Raw genomic sequence first — 26029 nt, forward strand, 5'->3', positions numbered from 1 at the left:
TTTAGTAATATTGTAAGTTACTGTTGGACTGTCAATGTGACTTACATTTTTTAGTGTGAATTGATATTCTGTGAAGTAATGAGTAAAAAGCTGATTTTTTGGGAAGAGCACAACAATCCACAAACCACGAAGTCTGGACATTTTCCTTCAGCAGTTTTAAGTCTGTAAGTTTAAACTCAAGTGCAACTGAGTTATGCAGTAAGAACAATCTAAAGCACAAGAGAAAGTTCACTTCTGAATGTCAGAAAATAAAAAAATTAAACTATACATTTTTTCAAACACCACTGTACTTGGAAAGATCAGACAGATCACACAAAAGACTGAAAATGAAACAATTATAGGTTTATTATTAAACATCATCCCACACTTCAGTGTGTACAAGGATACTCATTCCTCATACTCAGCACATTCTGTTGCAAGAGAAACAAAGCTCATGAGTTCTCGACAAAAGCTATGCATTTTAAAAAGACCACCATTATATCTAACAGTCTAAAGGTATTCTAAGTGGTCGGTCAAAATCGTATGCCTTTCTTTACAGAAAGAGTTTGAAATCACCATGGATTGGTAAGGTGAGAGACTTGCAAATGGTTAACAGTACTGTTTAATTACTTCTGACCTTGGTCTCTTGGTAAATAAACCATCAACTCCCTTTTTTATATTCCAAATCTCCACTTTACTTCACTTAGCTGTATCCGGTCATTATACACTTTTAATATTCTCCCGTGTTCCCAGTCCTTACTGGGCTGCATCCCGGGTGGTTTGTTAGTTCCCTCCCCCCAGACGTTGAGATAGGACCACGTCAATAAGTGCATTTTTTATTAAGTCCGTTGGTGGCTTGGAATCAATAAGTGCCTTCTAAAACGGCCACTCCAGTCCTCAAGTTAAGAATAACACCGGTGAGTGGTAAACAGGGAAAGCTAATGAATACAGACATCGCTTATATACCAATGGACTGCAAAACCTTTCTTTCACAATCATTAAGATGGCTAGAAAACATACTGTAGCAAGGCTGCTGGGCAAACTGTGTCAGAAAATCTGTCAGATAGGCCTAAAAGAAAAAAACAAAACAAGAAAAGAAAAGAGGTTTACAATAGCATTCACTTTAATGAGACTCCACTTACTATAGTGTAGATGCATAGTGAGCAAGTTACCTGAAGGTCAATTTGATATATAGGATCCTTTAAGGCATCTGGGTCATCTTCATCATCATCCTCCTCATAGAAATCATCATCTGAAAAGACCATCGTTATGATTTCTCTCAGGCATTAAATATACTAAAATCTATTAATTGCTTAATTAGACTCAAACATTGATTTAAGATCTGATGGTGCTTGAAGTGTACTGCAAAAATGCCTAGTGTTTATATTAACCAGCAAAAGAGCGCCAGACCATCCCACTTTTTCATACATATTTAACAGTTGGTATCTTACTTTCTTACCCAAGTATTACTGGTCTCCTCTTTGGCTTCCAAATATGTAACAATTTTATACATTGGTTAAGTGTACTTTTTTTTTTTTTTGCATTTTCCCCCCAATTTTCCTCCCAATCTAGTCGTATCCAATTACCCGATTGCATTACGTTTCCTCTCTACTGATGTTGACCTCCACTCTGACCGAGGAGAGTCATGACTAACACACCCTCCCCTCCGATACGTGTGCAGTAGCCAACTGCATCTTTCATATGTGCATCAGCTATGTGAATAGAGAGACACACCCTGTCCACATTATCCCACGCCTCTGTGCAGGCTGCATCAATCAGCCAGCAGAGGTCGTAATTGCATCAGTTATGAGGAATCCTCTCCAGCACCCTCCCTGAACAACAAGCCAATCGTTGTTCATGCACAGCAGTGGCAACTTTGCACTGGTGGGGCTTGAGCCAGCAATGTTCTGATAACCGGTCCAGTACCTTATTCACTAATATACTATTGCGTTAGGCTTACCATATTTGTTAGAGGATATCAGGTCAGAAAGAAGCTGCCCTTCTAATGCATCGTCATCGTTATCTTCATCCTCTTCCTCATCTTCCCACATTCCTCCTGAATCTTAAAGAGAAATATTACTATGCCTAAGCAGCTTCACTTTAAAAGTCGTTCAAAAAAATTTTCAATTAAAAACAAATTCAACTAAATGGGGTCTAAATGAAAATGTGAACTGTATTCTGTAAGTATGACTACAGAAGTTTCAGTATTGTGTTATTAGTTGTCTCACCTTGACTCCAATCTGCAGGGTTTGCTCGATGTGTGTTAGCCTCCACTACAGACGAGAGTTCGTTGACTATGAGTTTATAAATCTTTACCAGCAGGGGAATGTTGGTCCATCGTTCTGGATCTAAAATGTGTTGGACAGCAATGAGATTCCCTACTATTGTTTATCTATAAAAAAAAATGTATTTAAGAAAGGTAAACCTGTTTGCTTACTTTTTGCAGATTTGGAACGTGTGCGAACACCTTCGTCCGAGTTGAAGATTTCATCACCTTTAACTACTATTTCTTGCAGGCGCTTGTCATTGGTGTTGAGACCATGCTGAAGGAGTTTGCACAAAGCTATAGCACTGGATGCAAGGAAAATGCATGTGGTTAGCGAAGAGGAAATCGGTTGCTGAAATAATGCTTCTGACACCAGGATGACAACGTGCTGCAGGGCCACACCTGACTTTGGCTTCATATTGCCCGTAGAAGAGATGTTGTCGACTCATCCATTCAGTCATGACGAACTCCAAAGCAGGTTTTCCGGTGGGTCCTGGCAGACTGGAGAGAAACTCCAACAAGGGCTCGAGTTGTGAGTGTACCAGGTGGGCAAACACCATGATCAGAGACTTCAGGGAAAAGTAAACAAAGTAGACAGATATGAAGTGTTGGATGGGTTTGGTAGAGAAAAAAACTGTTAAAGTGGCAGTAGAAGAAAGTTTAATTAAATAAATGGGATTCAATCTTACCTGCATGACACTCAGCGTTTCAGCTTGCTGCATTTTGCTCAGAATGGCACGCAGTACTTGGTCCAGCTGCTCCCCCAGCTGTGCGCTGGCCTGGGCGATTAGAGTGGAAACCAGTCGGCCGACGAAGGCGGCGGTGAATTCTGAAGTGCGTGGGTCCAGAAGCTGACTGACCACCTGCATGACATACCACAGGCCACTGTGGCCCTGATCATCCCGCCACTGTCCAACTTGTTCCAGAGCGACTGAGATGTAGGCCCGCAAGCATTCGCCACCATTCTACAAAAATAAACACAGGGTCAGGATTAAGTCCGTTCAGTTTGTTAGAGCTCTTGCTTCATGAGAAACATGTGAGGAAAAAAATGTGCTTAGTTATTTTTACTGATGATTTCCACTGGGTTTGATTTTCAGGTTTTTGTTGTGGCTATTTACCTGCATAGTTGCGTTGTCATCAGCACGAAGGGTGCACTGGGCTACAGCAGGAAAAGCCTGGCACACTAGCATCTCAGACAGAGGGGGCTTGGTGTTCCGAACGACTGTGGTCAGGATATCAATAGCCGTCTGTTCACACAGCAGTGATGAATGTAAATCCACTGTTAATAAAGCGGCACTTTATATAATCAGAAACCACAGAAAAAAGGTTCTTACAGCACAAAGTCCAGAGGGAATTTTATCAGGTGGAGCCTGCATGATGCTGACAAGTGTGGGGATTAGGCGCATCTGCATTGGGCCCTGGCAGGACTCAATCTGAGCCAGCTCCTTAAAGATGTCCTGTGCCAATGACGCCACCACGGGATCTAATGAAATAAAATAAATAACATTTAACTAATACAATGGAAGTAAAAAATATGAATTTATACTGTGAAAAATATTCAGAGCTTACCATTACTGTATTTAAGAAAAATTGCAATGGTGAGAGGGCATATTTTGTTCTCCACACTAGTGGTAAAAGCAGGGTCTATCGTACACACGATGCAAAGCGTCTCCATGACCAATGTAAGGACCTCTGAACTGAACTGAGTAGCCAGCTGGATCAGTCCCTCTAATATGCTGGGAAGGTAAGGCTGCAGGATCTGGGTGCTGTCTGACAACTTGAGCTGATCACAGTATCTGTGTGAAAAAAGAGGTAAATCCCTCAAGTGTTCGACTCTCAACATCAGGGTTATTCAAACAACCCACATAATGTCCATAAATTTTTACACGACCCATGAATGTAATGCAATCATTCAGTCACAAAAACAAACAAAAAAAAAAAAAAAACAGCTGCAGAAATCGTCACAACACTGTCACTTATGAATGTTTGTGCACTTTCAACTTTAAATGTAAATAAAGGTTATAACTGATTATTGATTATGAAAAAAAATAAAGCTCACCCCCAGATTGCTCGGACAGCAGAAATACGAACTGATGGTGGCTGGGTTTCATGTAGGCCGCTTACAGTCGCCTGTAAAAACTGTTGTATGAGCTCCGGCGACATGGCTGTGGTGAAGCGACTGGCTGCCCATAGAGCCCGACCGAGCAGGAACTGAGAAGCTGCTGAGGTAACGATTACCAAGAAAAGTGTCAGTTTAATTTTGTTAACTCCTACAACTCTTACAATTCATCACCACTTAGAATTATATCATTGCATAAACAAGGTAAAACGAAGAATATTTATTTACTTGCTAGATTGAGATCAGCCAGAATCACATTGGCAAGGAAGCCATGCATGTCAAACTGTATGCGACCATTCTTAACGTTCTCGGTGATGATGGTCTTGACCGAGCCCAGAGCCAGCATGCAGGCTTCGTGAATTTTCCACCTGCACATTACAATAAAAAACAAAGAAAATTAAGTTTCAAACATTCTGTAACGCATCACAGTAGGCAAAACATCAAAAACCATCACAGCTTCCAAACAAGCTGTGATATGCGAAGAACGAATTTCATTGTACTGTACACGTGTATTTCTAAATATGATGGATAAAGGCATTCGATTCTATTAAGGGTAACTACAGAAATTCATTTTGAACCTACCAGTGCTCATTGCCAGCGTTCTTGGCCTGCTCTGCCTCCTGGAGGTGCCTTGTTGCAGCTGCTGCTAAAGCAACAGCACTCTCATTCTGGAACTCTGCTGCTACCACCTAAAACAGAACGAAAACGCTGTGATTACACAACTATACACAGCAAATACACGATATTAATGAATATTCTGTATTCCAATGTTTTACCATCAACAGATCTTGAGCTGAAATTCTAACAGAATAAGAAAATGTGTCATCATCTTCATCTTCAACAAACTGCTGAGGATTGGCGGTCCACACCTTTATCTACATTGAAATATGACATGATCAAAAAAAAAAAAAAGGCACTTCGATGCAGAAATCAGGACGTGATGAACAAGCCTACCTGATCTTCTGTGATCTGCATGTACAGGATGATGTAGTAGATGAGCTCTGGGAGGGCTTTTTTGACGGTGCTCTTAAACTTGTTGTTATCCAGCAGTGTGTGGACGAATTCAAAGATGCTGAAGACCAGGTTTTCAAAGCCAAGAACTTCTCCTGCACAGGGGGTGTGGTAAACAAGTTTTAGATCCGTGCCTAATAAACTGCCCATAGAACCTAGAAGTCGGGTCTGTTGGAAAACCTAGTGAGCTGCATTGCTGCCTACCTAGGGGAGAGGATTCTAATAAGTCATCAAACTTAAAAGGCAGATTATTTAGACTACAAAGACAGTGATTGCGGAGATTATGTCATGGCAGTTTTCACATTTTAAGTTATCTAAGAATTTAGACAGCCTTCTTTTCTGGATAGGTTTTCGGACAGACCCGTAGTTTTACTCGACTTACCATCAGAGTCAACTGGGTCATCCACTTCCTCCGTGTAGTTGACCTCTGTCCTCACATAAGTACATGATTGGTTAAGGAAAGCTTGTTTCAACAAAATTCTAAAAAATAAATCACTGCTATTCATTGCCTTGAATTACCACCATCACTTCATACACTTCTGCTCTGACAACAAAAAGCCATATATTTCATAAATATACTTTAGTTAGAGAAACAAGATAGGATATAAGGTAGCGCTTTCTGTCAGTGTATTCCACACTGTGGGAAGAATCTGCTGCATGGAGGAAACCATGCGCTTGGGGAAGTTCTTGACAAGAGCAGTCACTGCCTGTAATCAAAAGAAAACCCAAAAGCAATTAAACAAGGGCTGTTAAAGTATCCAATCATTAGCACAGAAGACAAAACAACAAATGTCCCACCTTGAGGACTTCCATCTTGAGGCCACTGTCTGAAGTGGGACCATCAGGCATCTGTACAGCCTGTACAAGTGCCTCGGTAAACTGCTCCACCACAGGAAAGAAGAAATTTTTGGCAGCACCCTGAAAAACGGAAATCATAAGAGTTATGTGAAAGCAACGTCAAACAATTAAGGCTTTGATAGCTGTCTCGTCTTAAAAAAAACAGGTTCTCACCTTTTCAAAGACCTCTATAGCACAGATTAAATTGGCACACGTTGTAAAGATCTCGACTGCTCTGGATCTCGTGCGAATGCTGTAAACCTGCAAATTAAAAAAATTTTTAATTATCACACAATTTGAAAGGAGAGCCAAAACTGTTTTTCAGTCACTCCTAATGACTTGCTACAACTTTACATCAGTACCTCTGCCATGGTAAAGATTTTGTACATCTCTGGCAAAATGACTGGTGCAACCAGAGGCATCTGTGTGTCCGTCACCTCTCTGGTAAACTCTACAAAAGACAAAGATTGCATTTTAATTATAAGTTGTACTAGGGTTGCAGCTCTCCTCAGCCAGCGTGGCGTGTTGTTGACGAATTGTAAATTGTAAAAGGACCGCAATGACTATGAAATAACTAGAATGACTTGAAATGACAAAGTGACGAGTGTATATGCAATTTCTTTAACTAGTATTGGCAGTTAGCATCTAGTTTATACTGGGAATTGATCCCAGGAGCTTCTTGCTGTGAGGCAATAGTGCTACCCACCGAGCCACCATCATAACAGTATATAGTACCTTTAAGTCAAAAAACTAAATTTTTTGATGACTTCATAATAAAACCAGCTTTTACTTGAAAGCTTCCACTACTCGTAGTTGATGTTTTGTTTTTCTTGATAGTAAAGCTTTTTGGACATGTAGTCCTTTAGACCAATATGGACTGCCATCTCTGTTGCTGAACAGTATATAGGTAAATATAAACATGTTTAGTTTAACGACGAAACTGTAAGCGTCAGTACCTGTGAGAACTCTCATGGCTCCATGCACAGCGTTGATATCTCCGCTTATCAACATGTCCATGAGTAGTGTAAAAAGCTGCGGCCAAGCCTCTGGCCAGTCCCAGTGAGCGATGGCCGATATGGCATAGGCTACGCTGGAGCGCACCTTACTGATGGATTCCCGCAAGCCGCCTGGCAGCAGCTCACGGATTGCTGCCTTGGCCTGGACCACAAATTTTAAAAAAAATAAACATTTTTTAAAAGGTGAAGGAAGCAACCAGACAATATGGATACATCTTCAATGACAGTGACAATTTAAAACATAAATTTACCCTTTCAGTAGTTTCTGGCAGCCTAAACTTCTCTGACTGGGCGCACCAATGTGTCTCAACATACTGTTTTAGTATGACTGAAGCAAGCTGCACAGAATATAAAGACAGAAAATTGCTGAATTATCTGATTTTAACAACCGATCGATTATTGTAATGGTCACAGCATACTTTTTGAGATGGACTTAATGTCAACATGATTTGCTGAGCTATAAATGCCCTGCCCACTTACCTGGCGGATAGCAAGTGCTCCCCGAGGGTCGACAGTAAGCTCAGCCAAGTGAACTCCAAACTCTGAAGTTGAGGGAGAAAAGATCATTAAGAATTGTTGTCACATCAATGATTTACAGCAGTGGTTCTAGTTTTCTAACCAAAGAGAACAATGGCTATGAGACAGTGGTGTGTATTGTTTTGGTATGTGTGCATCAGGTGTAGCAGTGTTGTTGGGATTGAAACTACTGTTTAATCTTACTGGCGTCTTAAGCACACCCTGTTAGCAGGTGTATAGTTAGATATAGTTAGAATATTTTTTTCATCCCCAATGTTTATTCAGCTTAGTAGAGTATTTTATCATTAAACACTGTCTAATTACAGAAGGCAAGTGACTGGTGGCATTATACTTTTGGTTGGAGAAATATTCTTCTCCATCACTGACAGTGAGGTGTTTAAGAATTTCAACAACACTGCTGCACCTGCTACACTCACATTGGTACAACATCATGTTTTACACACTTTGGTTACATTCATGACAGGACAGGTGGTTACTGGTTACACAAGACTCATCAGTTCACAAGTTTAATGTCACACAGTCATGGACAATTTTGTATCTCCAATTCATTTGTGGGAGGAAACCGGAGCTCCCGGAGGAAACCCACTCAGACACGGGGAGAACATGCAAACTCCACACAGAAAGGACCAGAACTGCTCCAGCTGGGAATCGAACCCAGGACCTTCTTGCTGTGAGGCACTTTTAGAAAAATGTTATGCAGACCAGCATTTACTACCAGGTGGCTCTAACTGAGGGAGGTAAACAGTGATGGTAATGTTTTATTCAGGAGTAAGTTTACTTTTTTGTGGGGTAAGTTTGAAGCACATGCCTGGTGTTCAACAGACTAGCCATGAGGAGCCAAGCCAAAATGTGACAACAACTTAGCCAGCTAGCTAATCCTTCCTTCCTTCCTAACTAACTACTAACAGAAATAATAAGTAGTTTTAGATAACTAGTGTAGACTGGATAAAGTGCGCATGTGTGGGTTTTCCAGGCAGCCCAGTGTATCCAGCGTAATGTTGCACTGGCTAACGGGAAGCCATGGGAACTTAGCCTGACTAGCTGTGCAGGCTAATTAAACCGCGCTTACCTTCCGTCACCTCTAACACTTTAATTTGCTCCTCCGCGGCAGCGCGCACTTCTTGGACCGGCGATAAAATAGCCGTCAGGGTTTCAATTAGGGCCTCCTTAAGTCCCTGCTGAACCGGACCTCCTGCCACATTGGTGCCGGGAGTGGAAGCGCTCATACCCGCCATAACTCCGCCAATCTCGGCCAGTCAGCGGATAGCAGAGCAACGCTGGGCTGGAGCTCAACGCGCCAATGCACAGTGAGGGTGGGGCTACGGTGTGACGTCACTTCCCTGCTTTCTTTCTTTTGCTTGGTGAGGTAAAAAGTTTGTAACCGCTCGTGAAAATACTCATATTTTACATATGTTTTTAAATACACTGTTCTTTTATAAAGGTATATAATCATCATAACAATCTAAGTGAAAAGTTAAAACTGGTATCCCGAAAAAGTGCTTCTGTTGAGTAGTTCAAATCCCAGTAATCCCAACAACACTGTTGCACCTGCTACTCTAAATTCCTGTACAACAAACACTACCTGTTATTATTAATTTAGTGTCATTGCAGTCAGGGGCGCTGCCAGGGATTCGGAGCCCCACCGACTCTGCAAATATAACATTGTGTATGAAATTCACATTCTCTTTTACAATTTAAATGTATGTATTAAATGAAATATTTATTTATTAGGATTTTAAAGTCATATTCATGACAGGACAGGTAATTACTCATTACACAAGGCACAGTCTTTGGACTGTGGGAGAAAACTGGAGCTCCCAGACGAAACCCACACAGACACAGGGAGAACATGCAAACCACACAGAAATGACCCAAACCGCCCCACCGAGCCACTGTGCCTCCCCCTAATGTTCTTAAATAAAGTATATAATCAGCATAAAATTCATATCATATAATCATAACAATCTGCGTGAAAAGTTGAATCTGGTACATGAATTTACTCACTAAAGAGTTTCTGTTAAGCAGCTCAAATCCCAGTGCTGACACCAAGGTGTCAAAATCCCAACAACAATGCTGCCCCTGTTACACTCATTCCTGTACAACCTACACCGCAATGTTATTATCATGTTAGTGTCACTGCTGTCAGGGGCACTGCCAGGGATTTGGGGCCCCACCAACTCTTGAATGGAAATGATAAATGCGCTGAGATTTACTGCTGACTGTTGCCCAGGTATGAGGGAAGATATTTTGTGTACGGGGTCCTGTCATCTAACTTTAATGTGGATGACTTGAAGCAATGCAGTCAGCCAAAATGACATTTTCTAGAGTTATACATGGTTGTAAAGGCTAATGGTAATGTACAGTAGGTGCACAAACACACACACCTATATTTCCACACTTCCATTGTGCACACTAGATTTATAACTCATTATTCCATAAAGCATAAGTATTTGAAATGGATTGGTTAATTACCAGGCATCAGACATGCTTTCTTGTCAGGTGTCTGTAAAACTTGGAAGCGTTTATCGAATTTTAAATAATTGGCTGATTTAATACAAACTAGTTTAATATAAACTAGGAGTGACTAAGATTTATTTTATGCTAGCATAACCAAGACAATTCATCAGTGGCTTCACATTTAGTTATAGTAGTACCATGTTGATAATTTATTTCAATGCATAGCAAATCAGTTAATCAAAAATATATTAAATACAGGTATTTAAAACAAGAGTTTTGGTTAATTTGCTTTATTCCTATTTTACTTCATAAACCTGCTTTTCACAGCTAAGGTGCCATTTGCAACAACACATTCCCATTGACTAAATCATTTAGTATTGTTTATTTATAAAGAATTACAACAGCACTCCACAGTACATGTTACACTTCTTACTGCTATACCGAGGTGACCTACCTCAGGATTCTGTACAACCACTGCTACTAGCAAAAAACTATAAATCAAAGTAAGATCTCAAGCTACTCACAATCAGTTAACCATCTTAGTTACTGTTAGGATAAATAAATAATATACTAGACATGTACCAAAGCATGTTTTAAATGAAAGTCATAGCATTTTGTTCAATCCAATTAATGCAAGTTGGTATGTCAAAGTAGCCCTGGAGTCACTGATTCTGATAAAGGATATACATACACACAAACATGCATATATAAACGGCAGAGGCCAAAAGTCCAAGACCAGCAGGGAAAAAGTTTCTATGTTGCATTTCTCTCAATTAAATGCAATGTATTTGCATTACAAATCATATAATCAGCAGTATTACTGTATGTAACTTGCATGTAAAACTATTTACTCAAATTGTAAGACTGATATTATTTAATAATAAATACTAACATTAAAGAAAATGTGGTCTTGCGTGTTTTGGCCTCTACTTAATGTATGTGTGTATGTATCTTCTTTCGGGAGAGCTGATGACAATGGATAGAAACACCTGAGGTACATCTGTGACAAAACATCTGGATAACAGTCTGATCAGGAAGCTAGCACCAGCGACAAGGACAAACTGGGTCTTCCAAAGGCCAAGAAAAGCAATTTAGTGCTTGGTGCTAGAACACGTGCAAATGTCAAAAGTATTTTGTCTATTTAAACAGTTTACGTTTTGGTCCTCATTGTGTCTGGTCATTTACTACACAGTCGATGCAGACGTAGTCTTCGTTCTCAGCCTGCTCAGCAGATACGCCCACGCAAATTTGGTGGAACCACTGGTTACAGCTGCCGTCACACTGGACCCAATTTACCTTTAAAAAAATAAAATAAAGCAAAATTAGAATCTGAGGGGGTGGAGATGTGCACCAACCAGCATGACAGATTTTAACTACAGCCAGTTGTATAAAAACATACCTCATTTCCCTCTGGCTGTTGACATCGCTTTGCCGAGCACACAGACCAGTCCTCCTCCGAATCCTCAGAAGAACCTGGGTCTGAAACTGAACCGGATGAGGAGATGGCGTTCTCCTTCTTTATCTTATCCTTGATTGTCCTAGACTTCTTTTTGGGGGGGCCCTTAATCTTGTATTTATCTCTAGCGTTAGAGTGTTCCTTTTCCAAGCACCTCTTGGAGCTCTTTTCTAGTTTCCCACTATGCTTCTGCAACTCTAGGACTACATCCTAAAAAAATGCAAGAAAAAAAACCACCACACTTAATTACAAGTCCACAGAAAAGAAAGTAATCTCAAGCACCATTAATAGAGTTTTACCTTGTCTTTGCTGTGGGGTGGACTTTTGTGTGTTGGGTTTCTGTTCTGAGCAATATAATACTGGTGGTCATGCTCGCTGCTTTGCAGGGAGTGCTGACAGGGGCACAAGCTGCTGAGCAGACCCTGGTAGAGATGATGCAGTTCTGGCAAAGTTACCTGTAGCAGTAAGCCTTCCACCAAAAGCTCCTCTATTTCAGGACTTAAAGCTAATACACAGAGACAACACACACACAATTACAAATAAAATTTTGGCAGGACAGTTAAAGTAAGCTTGTCATTTATAAAAACTGATAGGATCTACTTACCACTAGGAGGAATGCATGGATGCTGCATGTAGTAGGATCCATTGCTTCCTTCCTTTAACAGAAATGATGCAATTTCTGAGAAAGGTCTCACCTGCAGGGAACATTTTAGTTGAATAAACCTATTAGTGGAACACGAACCAAGCATCCATAGCTCAGAGTAACAGAAAGCAAGCTTACGTTTTTACACGACTGCTGAGTCGAAGGTGAAACCTGTTGCACCCTGTGCTGCCATCGCACTGTCCTTTCAATCACAAAACGCAGAGCATCGCCCTCCGGTAGCCGGACACGGATGCGCTGAAGAGAGGCAAGCAGTGGCAACACTTTCGACAGAGGAGGCTTTTCTGATCTGCTGCAGAGTGGGCACAGCCAAGGCTGTCCAGTCTGTGTCTTCTGGAACCCTGGCACGCAGCCACTGTGGTAAGTATTAAGGCAGAGTTCACACTGAAGCATGGGGCCGGCAGGCACTGTGTGACAAAGACACACTGTAGGAGAAGAGTTGTTTGTGGGCTTGAACTTTGCCTTGTTTGCAGTCCTGAGGGTGTTTAGGTTCTCCAGCTCCTTTAGATGAACCTCACATAGAGTAGACATCTAAAGAAAATTGAGATACATTAGATGTTATGGTAGGTTGAGTGGGTGTGCCTCCTTATGCATTACAATGACTCATTAGGACCACCCCCAAAAATATGCATGGCAATGTCAATTTCATAATAATTGTGCATGCCACAGTCAGGGATTTATTAAATCTTGGGCCTATGGTAACTAATGCAGCAGATATGATGAGCACAAAGACCCGAGTGACTTTGATAAGGGTTAAATCACTATGGCGACAGGTGACTAAATAGTAAGTACCAACCGTTAGTGGTCAAAGGAGGGAAAATCCTTTTGAAGTGGACTCCATGCCTGGGTAGGTCATAGCTGTTTTGGCAGCACAGCATATTAGACAGGTGGTCCTAATGATTTGACTCATCAGTGTATATATCTACAGAGCACTGTGTTAGAATATTAAAAAGGCATACCGCTAGGGCTGGATCCTTGCTCTCAGAGAGAGCTTTCTCCACATCACTGACACTATCTAGTTTTATCGCCACCTTTTTAATGCCTGGCAAGACGTCTTTGACTTTTTTAGACTTTGACCTCTGACACCCTGTGTCAAACCTTGGACACAGAACCTAAAAGAACAAATAGTGAATTAACATTTTACACAGATTTTACTATCTCATATAGTATTTTTGCCATCAGAGCATTTATGATACCTCCAGGAGCGTGAATGAGGTGTTCTCCAACAAAAACAGTTTGGCTGCACTTTCCTTCCAGGCTTCCACCTCGGACACCAGATTCTCTAGACGTGCCAAGGGCTCCAGCAGGACTGGGATGCTTTTAGCTTCCAAGACTAGATCGTTTACATCGGAGAGAACAGGGATGCGGCCTCCAAGCTGTAATGACAATTCATTCTTAGGGGTAAAGAAAACCAGAAAGAAAGAGAAACACAATACAGAAAGTGCTGACGTCACATTTACCTGAAGGGCATCTGCCTCTTGTATCCACTCTTTGGCCCTACTGACCGAGTCCTGGAGCTGAAGACATTTGGGCAGGTAAGCCTGAATACTATTTACTTCATACAAGACTGCGTCCAGTGTCTCCAGATTATGGTACGGCCTGCAGAGCATTAAAACCAAAGGTGGTCAAGTAAACTGACAAGTGTCATCTTGCACAATACTATTTAATATTACAATACTAAGCTTAACCCACATTTTGTCTACGATTTTTACCAAGACCCAGGCAACACAATCAAGCATCAACAATAAACGCAAAACTTAATACTTAATTACAATACTTTCATTTCCCACCCTCACTACAAAGAATTAGAAATGATCACTAAGGCACAAACTAAAGCCTGAATGTTTTTAATTCCCTGATATCAGCCTGACCTGACCTGGCTTTCAGCATTTTGTGAGCCTTCTCCTCACAGTGCTCACACACAGTAAGCAGCTCCTGTAACCGGGCCATTGTCTTCTCCACGCAGGCATGTGGCTCCAAGCCGACGCCCTGATCGATCAGCTTCCTCATGTGTTCCAGACTGAGGCTGCTCGGGTCCTTGCATGCCTGTTGCGTTGTCTCCACCCAGCGTGCTTGCTCCAGCCGTTGCCGGAGCACAGCTCGCTCGGGCAACTCCACCTCCAGGCCTGAGCCCTCGTCCAGCACAACTTGCAAGGCTGATGAGCTGGGCATGTCCATGGCCAGGAGGTCTGAACTCTGTTGCTGGAATTGCCGGACACGGTTTAGCAAAGCCTGAGATGAAAAAGGAACAGTAAATTTTTAAGCCATCTTTGGTTTTTTTCCATTTCAGTATTTTCTGGACCAGAAGACACGGTACAGGTCTGATACCTTGAGAAAAGGGGTCTGTCTGATGGTGCAGGGTAAATCATAAAGCTGCTGGACAAAAGAGCTCAACTCCTCAGCAGTAAGCTGGTTGTGACTTTTTCCTCCACCACTGCGATATCTAAAACACAAAAAAGATGGTACAAAACATAAACATGTGCAACCTGCACGTAAGCTACAGGTAATAAGAAAATGACAGTCACCCATTGTATGTATTTCTACATAAGCACAAAAATAACCTACCTGGTCTGTCTTTTCCCATTAAGAAGCTGTTGAGCCATTGAAGCACACCTCTCTGCATCCTGGACAATCTGGCGCAAATGGCACAGCAAGTCCATGTTAGGGTACAGCTTCTTTTCTGCATCCGCAACCAGTAAACGAAGTTCCTCCAAGTCTGGTAGCACAGGAAACACACTCCTCTTATAAAAACCATTGACTTAGTGATTTCAAAAGCAAAAAGAATTGATTGTGTCTTGCAATTTAGGCATCAAAGTTCATACCACACTTATCGTCCTGGTCAGCCTTCAAAATCTTCTTAACCTTAGAGGTCCAGTCGTCGTAGGACTCAGCACGGGCTGTTAAAGCCTTAAATATTTGGTACAATACAGCCAAGGTGTACTTATAGCTGTAGGGAGATAAAAAAGAAAGTGTTGTAGAAATACACTCCGGCACATTTCATGATTAGAGGAATAAAAGTGCATACTATCATGAAAACAGGCCTTGACAGACAGACACTCACTTCAAAGTATAGCGACTAGGAGTGCACGAGCACAAGTCTTTGAGGTGATGTAGACAGACCAGCTGGCCAGGGCTGCAGGGACATGTGATAGCAGACAGGTAACAGGTGGTTCTGCATTGGGAACACTGCCTCTCTTCATCTGCCAGATCTTCGTAGTCCACCTGCTGGGAGTGCCATACACCCTGGGAAAATAACATGCAACGAGATCTTTTTGGCAATTGAGGAAGAGACTGTAAACAGTAAACGCAACTTTAAAAACCAGTACATTCAAGTATTAAATAACATAACTATGTTCTAATTTATGTTTTTCCACTGTCCCAGTGCTTTTTCTGGAATTGGGTTTAGTATAAACAGGGGACATTGATGTATCTTACCAGCTTGTATGCCTTTTCACGCAGCTCCTTTTCCTCCTGAATCATATAACTCATATCGTTTTGTATGGAGGAGACCAGCTCCAGTTCCATGCGGTCAGCCTTGGCAGCAATACTACACACCATCTCATCATGGGAGAAAACGCAGTATCTGTTTAGTGAGCGGTAATGATCTACACACCGCCGACCCAGAGGGAGCTGAAACGAGAACATATTTAACATTATACATTAATTAGTGCGCCTAAGTTTAACTAAACAATCTGGTTTTATAGGTGTGAATATTTGGGCATGTGCTAACTTAAAGCATTTTTGGTCATTAAGGTGTCATACCCAGTCAGCTGTGCAGAAGTTGACAGCCTCTGCGAAGTTGAAGCCCTGATTAAACCCGCTATGGTATGCTCTGGGAAAGGTGACGACAAACTCCCCAGCACACTGGTTAGTTCGGTAAATCTGAAAAAGAGGTGAACTTATTAATCACAATTCCTTGTTTTCAAACACATTTAGTCAGACTGATCCGAGATAGATTGACACCCTTATCAACTTGCTGTTTAAGTGTTTTATATAAATGCACTCACAGGCACTCCATGCTCCATTAGCACATTGGGGTTCATGATGGTGACCAGTTGATGGAGCAGATCAGGCTGAGAGTCGAAGAGCTCGGGAGCTAGTTTCTTCATCACTGCCTCCAACTGTTCTGCTGCGTAGCCAGGAGCACCATACCAGGTCTTTGGCTCTCCCCTACATTAACACACATGGACAACTGCTGATTAAATTGTATACGCAATGAAGGTATTAGCTCAAGCGATTACAAAGCCCTAAATCAATAGGTTCAACAAAAGGAAGTCACTTCAGACCACACAGGTCATTAATTCCAGCTGAGCACAGTTATTTCCATACTTACCAGTTAAACTCAGGTTTTTAATCTGGTAGAAAAAGAAAACACCCAAATCATGGACTACATTCGCAGTGTTGTAAACTGTGGACACTCACCAGTGCAAATAGTTGACCGAGTAGCTCCAGTGGTCCTCAATATGCCAACAAAAGGCAGAGAAGCACATGCCCACATAGAGCCAGGGCAGCTTCATCCCACATATGTCGGCAGTAATATGAGTCAGTACAGATGCGTCCAGCACAGGCATGTTGTTCAGGTTCCAGCCACTGCTGAGATAATGCTGCAGGGGAAAAGGAAATCATACATTTGGCCAGTTTAATCAGATGAAAGAGCTACTATCATACACAAATGTAAGAATTCTGGATAGATACCAATTTACTATTTTTTTTTTTTTTATTCTATTAGGATTTTCAAGTCAAGTCAAGTCAAGTCAACTTTATTTATATAGCGCTTTTTACAACAGACATTGTCTCAAAGCAACTTTACAAAATTTAGGACCAACAGATACAAAAACCCCTGTAAAATTTTCACTGTCATGTTAATGTCACACTTTGGTTACATTCATGACAGGACAGGTAGCTACTCGTCACACAAGATTCATCAGTTTATACATTTATGTAGATCATACATTTACACAGAATCATTAAACACAGTGTTATGAAGAGGTTCTGTCCCATGATCTCCATTAAAAACTGTGGAACAGCATACCTCATCATTAGAAGACACAGTAAATGAACCATTCTTCACAGGGAAACCACTGCCAAATTCCTTAGAAGCAATGTCTGCCCCATACTCTACTGTGACATCCTCCTCAATGGCGCTGACCAGACGCCAGAACTCCTTTTCAACCAGCTCTGTCGGGACCATCTGAGGGGAGACATGAAGACCAGTTATGTACTTGATCAGACAGATCAAACAGTGAACAGAGGAGAATTTGTGTATTACACATACATGTACAGGCATGTGGAAGTAATCAGACTTAAAGGAGTCTGCCATGTCTCCAAAGGAACGGAGTGTGTAGTCTTTGGAGGCCTGCTCAAAGCCAAATGCAACCTGAGGCTTGCCACACTCCTGTGGAAATAAAAAAACAACACGTGAGTTTGAATTGGAAAACAGTATTCAGGCAACAGTTAAAAGAAACATAAAAATCTGCATTCCTTTCAAATTATAATATTATTTTTGCAAAAAGGCCTGTGCTGGATTGGCATCCTGTCTGAGGTGTGTTACTGCATTGCACACTGCATTGATTCTGGCCAAGAGTAAGCAGTGGTAACACTTGGAAATGAAAAGAAAAACATTTGTGTTCAATTATAAAAAGAAAATCAAAATAAAACCTCTTTAATCTAGTCTTCTCAGACTTTTGGCCTCCACTACAAATGATGCCTCTCTATGCTTAAGTAATGCCTGTCTAAACTACACTGCCAGCTTTGTGATGGAAGCAGGATGGAGAATGTTATGAAGTTGGCTCAAGCATTTGCTGTAAAATTCATGCCTATGTTTTTTCCCCCATCGCCTTCAATCCCCTTCAATATTTCTACCATTTTACATTTCAATCAAAGGCTACATCCTGGTCCGGGTTACACTTGGTCTGTTTCCACCAGAAAACACTGAGAATAGAGCATAAATACCAACGATCAATTCAGACATCCCACCCAGACATAGCCTGCATAGCATATCTGTGTAAATGCCCCGGTTGGCAGATATCACCACTGGGATGATAACTCGGATCTCAGCAGTGGTAGGCTAGTGTAATAGACTGGTGCACTGCCCGAGTACACAATTTGAAATTTAGGTTGTTTTTAAAGCATGACGACTACAACAGTTACAAAGAGTGACGAGGAACAGCTGTGCTCACCTGTGCCAGGCACCTGGGACATCTCCAGTCCCCCTTGGGCACATCATGAAGTGGTGGGATTAAGCAGAAGGTGTGATAGCTGTCATCACAGCCATCACATAGCAACAGCTTCTCCTCATCACCCCCTCCTCCACATACCAAGCACATGTACTGATCCACCTGTATGAAGACATGTCAAAATAACTAATGAATACACACACACACACACACACACACACACACACACACACACACACACACACACACACACACACACACACACACACACACACACACACACACAGGACCACTTCCAAATTTTTTTTTTTTCCAAATGCTGAATGGAACATAATATAATAAACAGTATGTAATATAGTGCACATAACTGTGAGCATTATTGTTTCTTACCCTTAATCTCCCATCAAGCATTGAGTAAATCTGCTCTCCCGGCTCCTGTTTTACCTGGACTGGAAAGCTGTTCACTAAAACACAGACATGAATATTTATCAAAAAGTGAAACGAACTACCGTGTTTATGCTACCAATCGTGCAGACACAAAATGGAAGGTAGAAAATTCGGTTGTAGCAAAGAATTCCAAATATCTCCAAACTTCGTAAACCATTTGTAACTTTCATGCCAGTGGGAAGCCATGCCTTGAAGTGTCAAGTTAAACACTGAGAAATCACCAATAGTCTGCAACACGCCTATGAAGCTAGTTCAAAGGGACACCAGATAAATGTCTTCAATTGAAATAACAATAATGTAATCACCTGCTTCTGATTTTGAAACATAGGAGCCCATTCTCCTCCTGAGGTTGGGTCGATTCTCAGATGGCTCTCCCTGCTCACTTTTAAAACAGCGGCCCTGAGAAGTAGAAAAGTATATACTGTTGAAGTGAGAGAAGAAAAAAAAACAATGCAACAATAGTGACTATCGATGCAGGTATAGTGCCAGGATAAGTAATTGTATTAAGGCAGAATTTGTATTATATCCTACAGCAAAAAATGCTTATGTGCAGGAAATATGGTGAAAACATCCAAAAAGACTTTCCAGTCAGTAAAAACAGTACAAAAACATAATATTTATTAGAAGGTTTGTGGTATTGAAGTGGTTGTTTAGTATTATAAATAAGAGATATAATAAATAAGCCAACATTTGATAATAATAAAAGCCAGAGTGTCTATTTATGACTCCCCTGTAGATTCTGACTCTCCTTTGACAATAAATGCAAGTGCAAGCAAACACAGAAACCAAAGTGCACATGGCATTAAAAATGTATAGCACATCAATAAATGTGGACTATACAGCAGGAAATGTTTCACAAACTAAATCAGAGTCATTTTTCTTTTAAAAAACCTTCGCACGTAATGAAATATACCCTTAATAGAAATAAACTCTGGGCTGGGTGCCAATGTATGGCAACACACACTCGCTTACAAATAGGGGCAATTCAGAGAAGCCAATCTAGCTGCTGCATGTTTTGGAAAGTAAAAGGAAACCAAAGTACCTGGAAATAACTCACATCAGACAATGACAGAGGCCAAGATGCCAGGATCAATATTAAGTAAATGACATGCACCACCAGGCCATTTACTTAAACCTCCAAAATATGTGATTCCATATCCACCTATTGCTAGAAGTTCACCCGTTGGAACATTTACCTCTGTGCGCTTGGCTCTCCGAGCAATAGTGGAGGTCTCGGCTGGCGGCAATGATTGCCGCTGGGGCAAGTCGTGTGATTTATACTCCTTATCTTTGGTGTCATTGGTAAGAGTAGGCTTATTGGCGTTCTGATAAAAAAGAAGAAAAAGAAAGACATTAGATACAGATTTCACATAAATAAAAAGTAAATATTTACAGGTGTTTACGTAAACAGCTTTACATGAGAAAAGGAGAAGGAGAAAATAAAGAATGTCAAGAAAGTATGGCATGCAGCACTATTAAAAAAATACAGTCTGAAAAAATGAGGGAAAGCAAAGCTCCAATGGTCTTACCAGACGGCTGACTCCTTTATGGAACAGGTAGTAAGGGTAGATAATCCTCTCGTAGTGGGCTCGCAGGTGAGATCCGACAGCTTTGCCGGGAGCGAAACCCATCTTGAGTGCAATCTTGGTCCATTTCCGTTCTCTGCAGACCACATCAAAGTTGCCCTCTTCTGTCACCAGCTAAAAGCACCATCAAGAGAATTAATTTCAAGACGGGTGCAAATACATACAAAGCATGAACTCTAGGGTTATCATATCATGCTATACTTTGTAGAGCTGGTACAAGTCAAGAGTCTTGCGCTCAATGTGAGGGATTTTCAGTGTGCAGCCCTGCAGCTCCCAGAACTTCGCTATCTGGTCCAGGAAGTTGAGCTTGACTCTGGTTTGTGCCTGAATGAAAATGAAAGGGACATTAAGGTCAGTTCAGAGTTTTGGATTTGAATAAGCTCTGGATTGCCCTGTAAGTGTACTATCCAAATGGAAAAAGGGCATTTGACTACCACAGAAAACAGGAAAGAGTGGACAAGTTATGCACATACCTCCAATTCATTGAGCCTCTGTATGCGTGGGGTAAAATGCAGCCTATCCACATCACAAGCAAATGGTGGCTGCCATCCCTACAACATAAAACAAGGCATACATGAAATACAACTTAGGATTAATACAAATATAAACTGCATTTTTAGTTCTTTTTGCCATTTGTCCATTTCTTAAATGTGTTTATAAGAAGAATAATTTAGAAAGTTCTCAGACCCCTTGACGTGTTGCAATTTAATTTTAAATTGATATAATGGCTATTGTACCCTTCAGTCCTAATCACTTATTATTAGTATTATTACAAATTTTTGAAAAGTAAATTATTTAAAAAATGATTCAGACTATTTATACTACACTTATGCAAATGCCCCTTTGGCAATTACAGCTGCAGGTCTTCTTACATAGACCTGTCCATTAAGTCCATGTTTCATTAAGATAAGTCCATGTTTCAGCTTCTTTTAGGAAGAAAAAAACAAACAAAACATTTGTCCAAAAGGGCAAAAGGGACCATCCAGACTGCTATCAGTGAAAGGTGCAAATGCTAACACCTGCCAGGTTAAGGGGGTGCATCAGTTCCTATGTAAAGAGTGACCTGCATATGTGAGAAGTTGTCATTGACACAGCGATGTATACTGGAATTAAAGAGACATATGCTGCCACCAAGGCAACAACTTTTGTTGGGTAGTCCATGGTCATTTCAGCAAGACAACACCAGGCCTCATTCTGCACAGGGTACAACGTTGTCGCTTGTAGACACAGAGTGCGCGCGCTTGACTATCCTGCCTGCAGTATAGATCCGTGTCCTATTAAAAATGTAGGTCACCTCTCACAGGATTAAATTTGTAATGAATATGTAAATGGTGCTAAACCTGCCCGTACAAATTTTGTGTTGAGTGCGCAGCAGGCTTCAGATTCTAAATTTGTTTATTTGTACAAAATACAAAGAAGTTGGTCAGTAAAATCATTGGAACTCTTCTTCTCATATCTGTCACTTATTTAAAGTTTAATTAGAAATAACAAATAGCAAAAACAGCTCTTGTGTTGACTGCATATACAAAATGTACCAGCTTTGCCATGGGGTATCCAAATAGGGTTTGGATAGCTTTTCAAAGGCCGTAACACAAAGTGTGCAAAAAAAAAGTCAGGGGGTGTAAAACCACTGTTCGTATTAACCACATTAAAGCATGCAAGTCATGAATTGCCCTGTAAGTGTAACATACAAAAACACACAAACTACTCAAGGTTAGAACAGACACAAATAGAAAAACAATGCATTTTTGCTGAGGGGCTTCTGGTGCATCAATTCGAATATTGCTCTTTGGCCATGCATAAACATAAACCTAAATTTCTAAATTATTTACTATGCAATTTTACATGTGACTGATTCATTTATTTCATTATATAATCAAATATCAGCTTTACAGTACTACTTAGTCAAATGGTTGATGCAACACTAGGGGACGTTATCAGGTCTTCAAAATACTGCAAATGGGTTAAACCTAAAATAGTCACCTGATTGTATTTATTTCTAAATAATGAACTCAATGTTGTATATATATATTGTATACAAACAGATGGGCCTAATCTTAGGGTCCAATGGACACCCTGTAACGTTGGACATTTAGTAAAAAAATAAATAAATAAGTGTGGTGCTCCATTTTTACACTACTATGAACATGGGTGGAGAATAATACATTTCTGACGAGCTTGTACTCACAAGAATGGGAAAGATGTAAATAATAATTGTGTCCATGAATAATCTGCCATTACAATATAAAACTGTTTGCTTGTTGTTTGGATGCATATTGGTGTAGCTGTTCAATATCAATCACGACCACAGGTTCAGTCACATGCAAAAACAATTAATAACCAACCCAAAATCAGATTGTTTTAATGAAATGTATGTTAATTTTAATGAGATATTGAAATCATTTAGCTACTATTTTAATGCGCATCTGAGGCTAGCTAACTTTCTACCGGAGCCGCAATCCGCCATATTGAAACCTGCCCTCAGAAGTGTTTCGGACTTCACGGTGAAGGGACAGTCAATAAAAGACGAAAGGAAACCATGTATCCGTTTAACCTTTCACTAACACGCCGACTAAACTTACCTGCGGCGGCCGGATCTTACAAATCCCCGTCTTTTCTGCAATAGGACGGATTTTGTTGATAAACGCAAACGGCTCTTGGAACTCTTTCCAGCTGGGCTCGAAGACAGGACACTCCGGCGGTGGTATAAACTCGCTGGGTCGAGGTTGGGTCATTCTGTGCAACTACATCCAACCTGACATGTAGAAACTGCAATAAACTGTTTAAAGTTAGGATTAGTGGGTCAAGAATTCCTGTAGGTACTTCATAATAACGAACAATTACAGTCGAAGTCGAACAATTAACATCCCCATCCACTTTGTAACGTACACCAGAACGAACTGTTGACGTCTGAGAGCGTTGTAGTGCTCCGCTTAAAAAAGTAGACACCACCTCTCTAGTCTCGTTTACACATCTCAGGTCAGCATTATAATACAAGTTTACATTATTATGTTATAACTGTTATATTATACATGCAATATTAGATTCAATTCCACTTGTGGCCTACAATTTTAAATAGTATTATAAAAAGAAAGTTTAGATCACTGTGCAGTTTTAAAAATACTCTATACACTAAACACTGTAATTAATACAGTACTTCAGATAAGCTGATTAATTCTAATCAACCGTTTGTCTGCTCAAAAAAACCCAAACATCCAGTAGTATAATTGCAAACAGCACTGCTTTTGTCACATCTGATCCTAATATATTTGTTAATAAAATCTTTATGTAAATTATTCCCCCTTAGAAATGACCACAGAGAGAACAAAACAAATTACAGTGGTCAACACGCGCATTAATTTACGACAGCTTGGAAGATGCACGCTGACTGGAACTACTTCTTTAAATGGACTCTTTCAAGTTCTCTGCGGAAGTGGATGCTGTTGTTTCACGTCGTCTCCGGTTGCTAACACCTTAGCATAACACCGATGCGTTTGCATTTCGTAAATATGATAAACATCAAGGTTTATCACTATCATGTCGGGAATAAAATGTAGTTTAAATATAATACAATTTCGACCTACGAACTACGGTGGGAAATAATCTTCTAGAGAAGTAATGCAAAGTAATCTTACCGAGATTTCATAAACTAGCCTCGGAGTGTTGGTGTTTAGGTGAAAGTGGGTCGGTGCGGTTCATGGCTTTTTAATGAAGAAGCAGCCATTAGCCGTTTTATTCCATTCTCACACTCTCAGTTTGCACGTAGCGCTCGTCCGAATGCTTAAAGCTGCAGCTCCAGTCAACCAGTGAGCGTTACAAGTCGCTGCACCAGCCAATTACAGAGCAGATACCGACTGTCAATCACAAACATCACCGACCAATCAAAGATTTCGATCCCCAGGTAGAGCGGTCCGGGTCCTTTCTGTGTTTAGTTTGCATGTTCTCCCCGTGTGGGCGGATCGATCCAAATATCGATATTATCAATACCTACGTTGGTATTGGAATCGGATCAATACTAGTGTGATGGGATCGATATTTTAGTTTGACTTTTTCTCCTCAACAGTCACCACGTTTCCAGACATCCCAAGTGTCCCGGAAGTTCCGGGAGTCTCCCGCATATACACAGCGGCTCCCTGCAAGTCAGATAAAATCTCCCGGAATCTAGAACGAGCGGCCAAGAGCGACACACACTCACACGCGTATTAAATCCGTTATCTGATTTACAATCTAGCGCACTGTGTAGGGAACATAAATCAATTGTCTAATATACTGTCTAGTCAGGGCCGGCGCTAGGGGGGGGCTGAGGGGGGCATTGCCCCCCCAAATTGTGTCTTTGCCCCCCCAAGCACAATGCAAGCAACGGCTATTTTTAAAATTATCTCTGAACCAATCACAAAAATGCATTTTGTTTTACAGTGTGAAGATATTTCCTTGCTTATTCCTGATTGGCTCTTTGAGTCATATAAAAATCGGCAGACTGCCCCAAACAGTTCAGTTGGGCAGTATATGTTCTGTTAGTGTGAGCGAGAGGCAGGTATACTGGTAAACACTTTTTTTTTACAGAATTAGTATTCTTTTGTTTTCTTTATATTTTAATTTCCCAATAATATAAATATTCTCACTCATTCCTATTTCCACGTTTGAATATTCTCAGTCTGTGTGTAGGTACATTTGTCAGCTTTGACTTAAATTTGTATTAAAGCCTTTCAAGAAATAGAGTTGTTCTATTAGTAATGGCAATTTAATTAAGGGGGCGTATTAAAATGAAATACAATTAGATAATCTTTTTTCTCCATTTACATAATCAACATGTATTTTTTAATCATTGGGTTTTAAGTTTAAGTTCGAAAACATGCATTTTTATTTCTTTACCTCATACATCACTTTAAGCCAGTATCAATAGCTTGGCTGTCATCATTCATGCACAAATCAAGCCTTGAATATATTTCTGGCTTCAAAAACATGACTATCAACATGCCCCCTCATTAGGTTTTACTGCCCCCCCAAGCAAAGCAGTCCAGAACCGGGGCTGTGTCTAGTGCACTATGTAGGGAACATAAATCCATGATCTGATATTCAATCTAGTGCACTGTGTAGGGAACATAAATCAATTGTCTAATATATTGTCTAGTGCACTATGTAGGGAACATAAATCCATGATCTGATATTCAATCTAGTGCACTGTGTAGGGAACATAAATCAATTGTCTAATATATTGTCTAGTGCACTATGTAGGGAACATAAATCCATGATCTGATATTCAATCTAGTGCACTGTGTAGGGAACATACTGTAAATCAATTGTCTAATATACTGTCTAGTGCACTATGTAGGGAACATAAATCCATGATCTGATATTCAATCTAGCGCACTGTGTAGGGAACATAAACCAATTGTCTAAAATACTATCTAGTGCACTATATAGGGAACATAATTAATTATGTAATACACTATCTAGTGCACTATGTAAGGAACATAAATC

At 40.6% G+C, this 26029-nt stretch overlaps 2 protein-coding genes across 3 annotated transcripts; both read right to left on the reverse strand.

Moving 5' to 3' along the window:
• Positions 1–321: 321 nt before the first annotated feature.
• Positions 322–9011, reverse strand: ipo9 (importin 9). 2 transcript variants are annotated; one of them, XM_062986737.1, is made up of 24 exons: positions 8835–9011; positions 7709–7770; positions 7480–7566; positions 7169–7370; positions 6575–6663; positions 6387–6473; positions 6174–6293; positions 5982–6082; positions 5758–5816; positions 5319–5470; positions 5141–5239; positions 4947–5053; positions 4593–4732; positions 4305–4464; positions 3815–4041; positions 3580–3728; positions 3364–3492; positions 2935–3210; positions 2648–2814; positions 2417–2550; positions 2208–2327; positions 1940–2041; positions 1152–1231; positions 322–1048 (listed from the first exon to the last, which is right to left on the reverse strand). In XM_062986737.1, exons 1-24 carry the CDS (start codon positions 8998–9000, stop codon positions 938–940), a joined length of 3126 nt encoding a protein of 1041 aa, XP_062842807.1. In that variant the 5' UTR covers positions 9001–9011; the 3' UTR covers positions 322–937. The 2 variants fall into 2 exon arrangements, with proteins under 2 accessions (XP_062842807.1, XP_062842806.1); XM_062986736.1 differs by having other exon boundaries at positions 4305–4467.
• A 1578-nt stretch (positions 9012–10589) lies between these two features.
• Positions 10590–24274, reverse strand: kdm5ba (lysine demethylase 5Ba). Its single transcript, XM_062987036.1, has 28 exons — positions 24184–24274; positions 23131–23327; positions 21022–21099; positions 20750–20872; positions 20492–20662; positions 20159–20287; positions 19268–19361; positions 18906–18979; positions 18519–18677; positions 17615–17734; positions 17372–17530; positions 16762–16943; positions 16347–16509; positions 16102–16221; positions 15775–15969; positions 15401–15582; positions 15162–15286; positions 14905–15055; positions 14668–14782; positions 14216–14571; positions 13800–13938; positions 13536–13715; positions 13299–13451; positions 12460–12870; positions 12283–12373; positions 11978–12183; positions 11622–11888; positions 10590–11518 (listed from the first exon to the last, which is right to left on the reverse strand). The coding sequence occupies exons 2-28, from the start codon at positions 23281–23283 to the stop codon at positions 11387–11389; spliced, it is 4428 nt and encodes a 1475-aa protein (XP_062843106.1). The 5' UTR covers positions 23284–23327; positions 24184–24274; the 3' UTR covers positions 10590–11386.
• Positions 24275–26029: the final 1755 nt, after the last annotated feature.

Source organism: Trichomycterus rosablanca, chromosome 24 (assembly GCF_030014385.1).
Source record: "Trichomycterus rosablanca isolate fTriRos1 chromosome 24, fTriRos1.hap1, whole genome shotgun sequence".
In the NCBI taxonomy this organism is placed as follows: Eukaryota; Metazoa; Chordata; class Actinopteri; order Siluriformes; family Trichomycteridae; genus Trichomycterus; species Trichomycterus rosablanca.

Excerpts from the sequence above, each read along its gene's own strand:
- ipo9 (XM_062986736.1), bottom strand. The coding sequence starts at position 9,000 with ATGGCGGGTATGAGCGCTTCCACTCCCGGCACCAATGTGGCAGGAGGT. Across the intron at positions 5,240-5,318 it reads TGCAGATCACAGAAGATCAG|ATAAAGGTGTGGACCGCCAA; the intron begins GTAGGCTTGTTC and ends ATTTCAATGTAG. Across the intron at positions 4,468-4,592 it reads GGCTGATCTCAATCTAGCAA|CAGCTTCTCAGTTCCTGCTC; the intron begins GTAAATAAATAT and ends TCGTTACCTCAG.
- kdm5ba (XM_062987036.1), bottom strand. The coding sequence starts at position 23,283 with ATGACCCAACCTCGACCCAGCGAGTTTATACCACCGCCGGAGTGTCCT. Across the intron at positions 18,980-19,267 it reads TGTTTCAAAATCAGAAGCAG|TGAACAGCTTTCCAGTCCAG; the intron begins GTGATTACATTA and ends TCTGTGTTTTAG. Across the intron at positions 13,452-13,535 it reads CCTCATTCACGCTCCTGGAG|GTTCTGTGTCCAAGGTTTGA; the intron begins GTATCATAAATG and ends TTGTTCTTTTAG.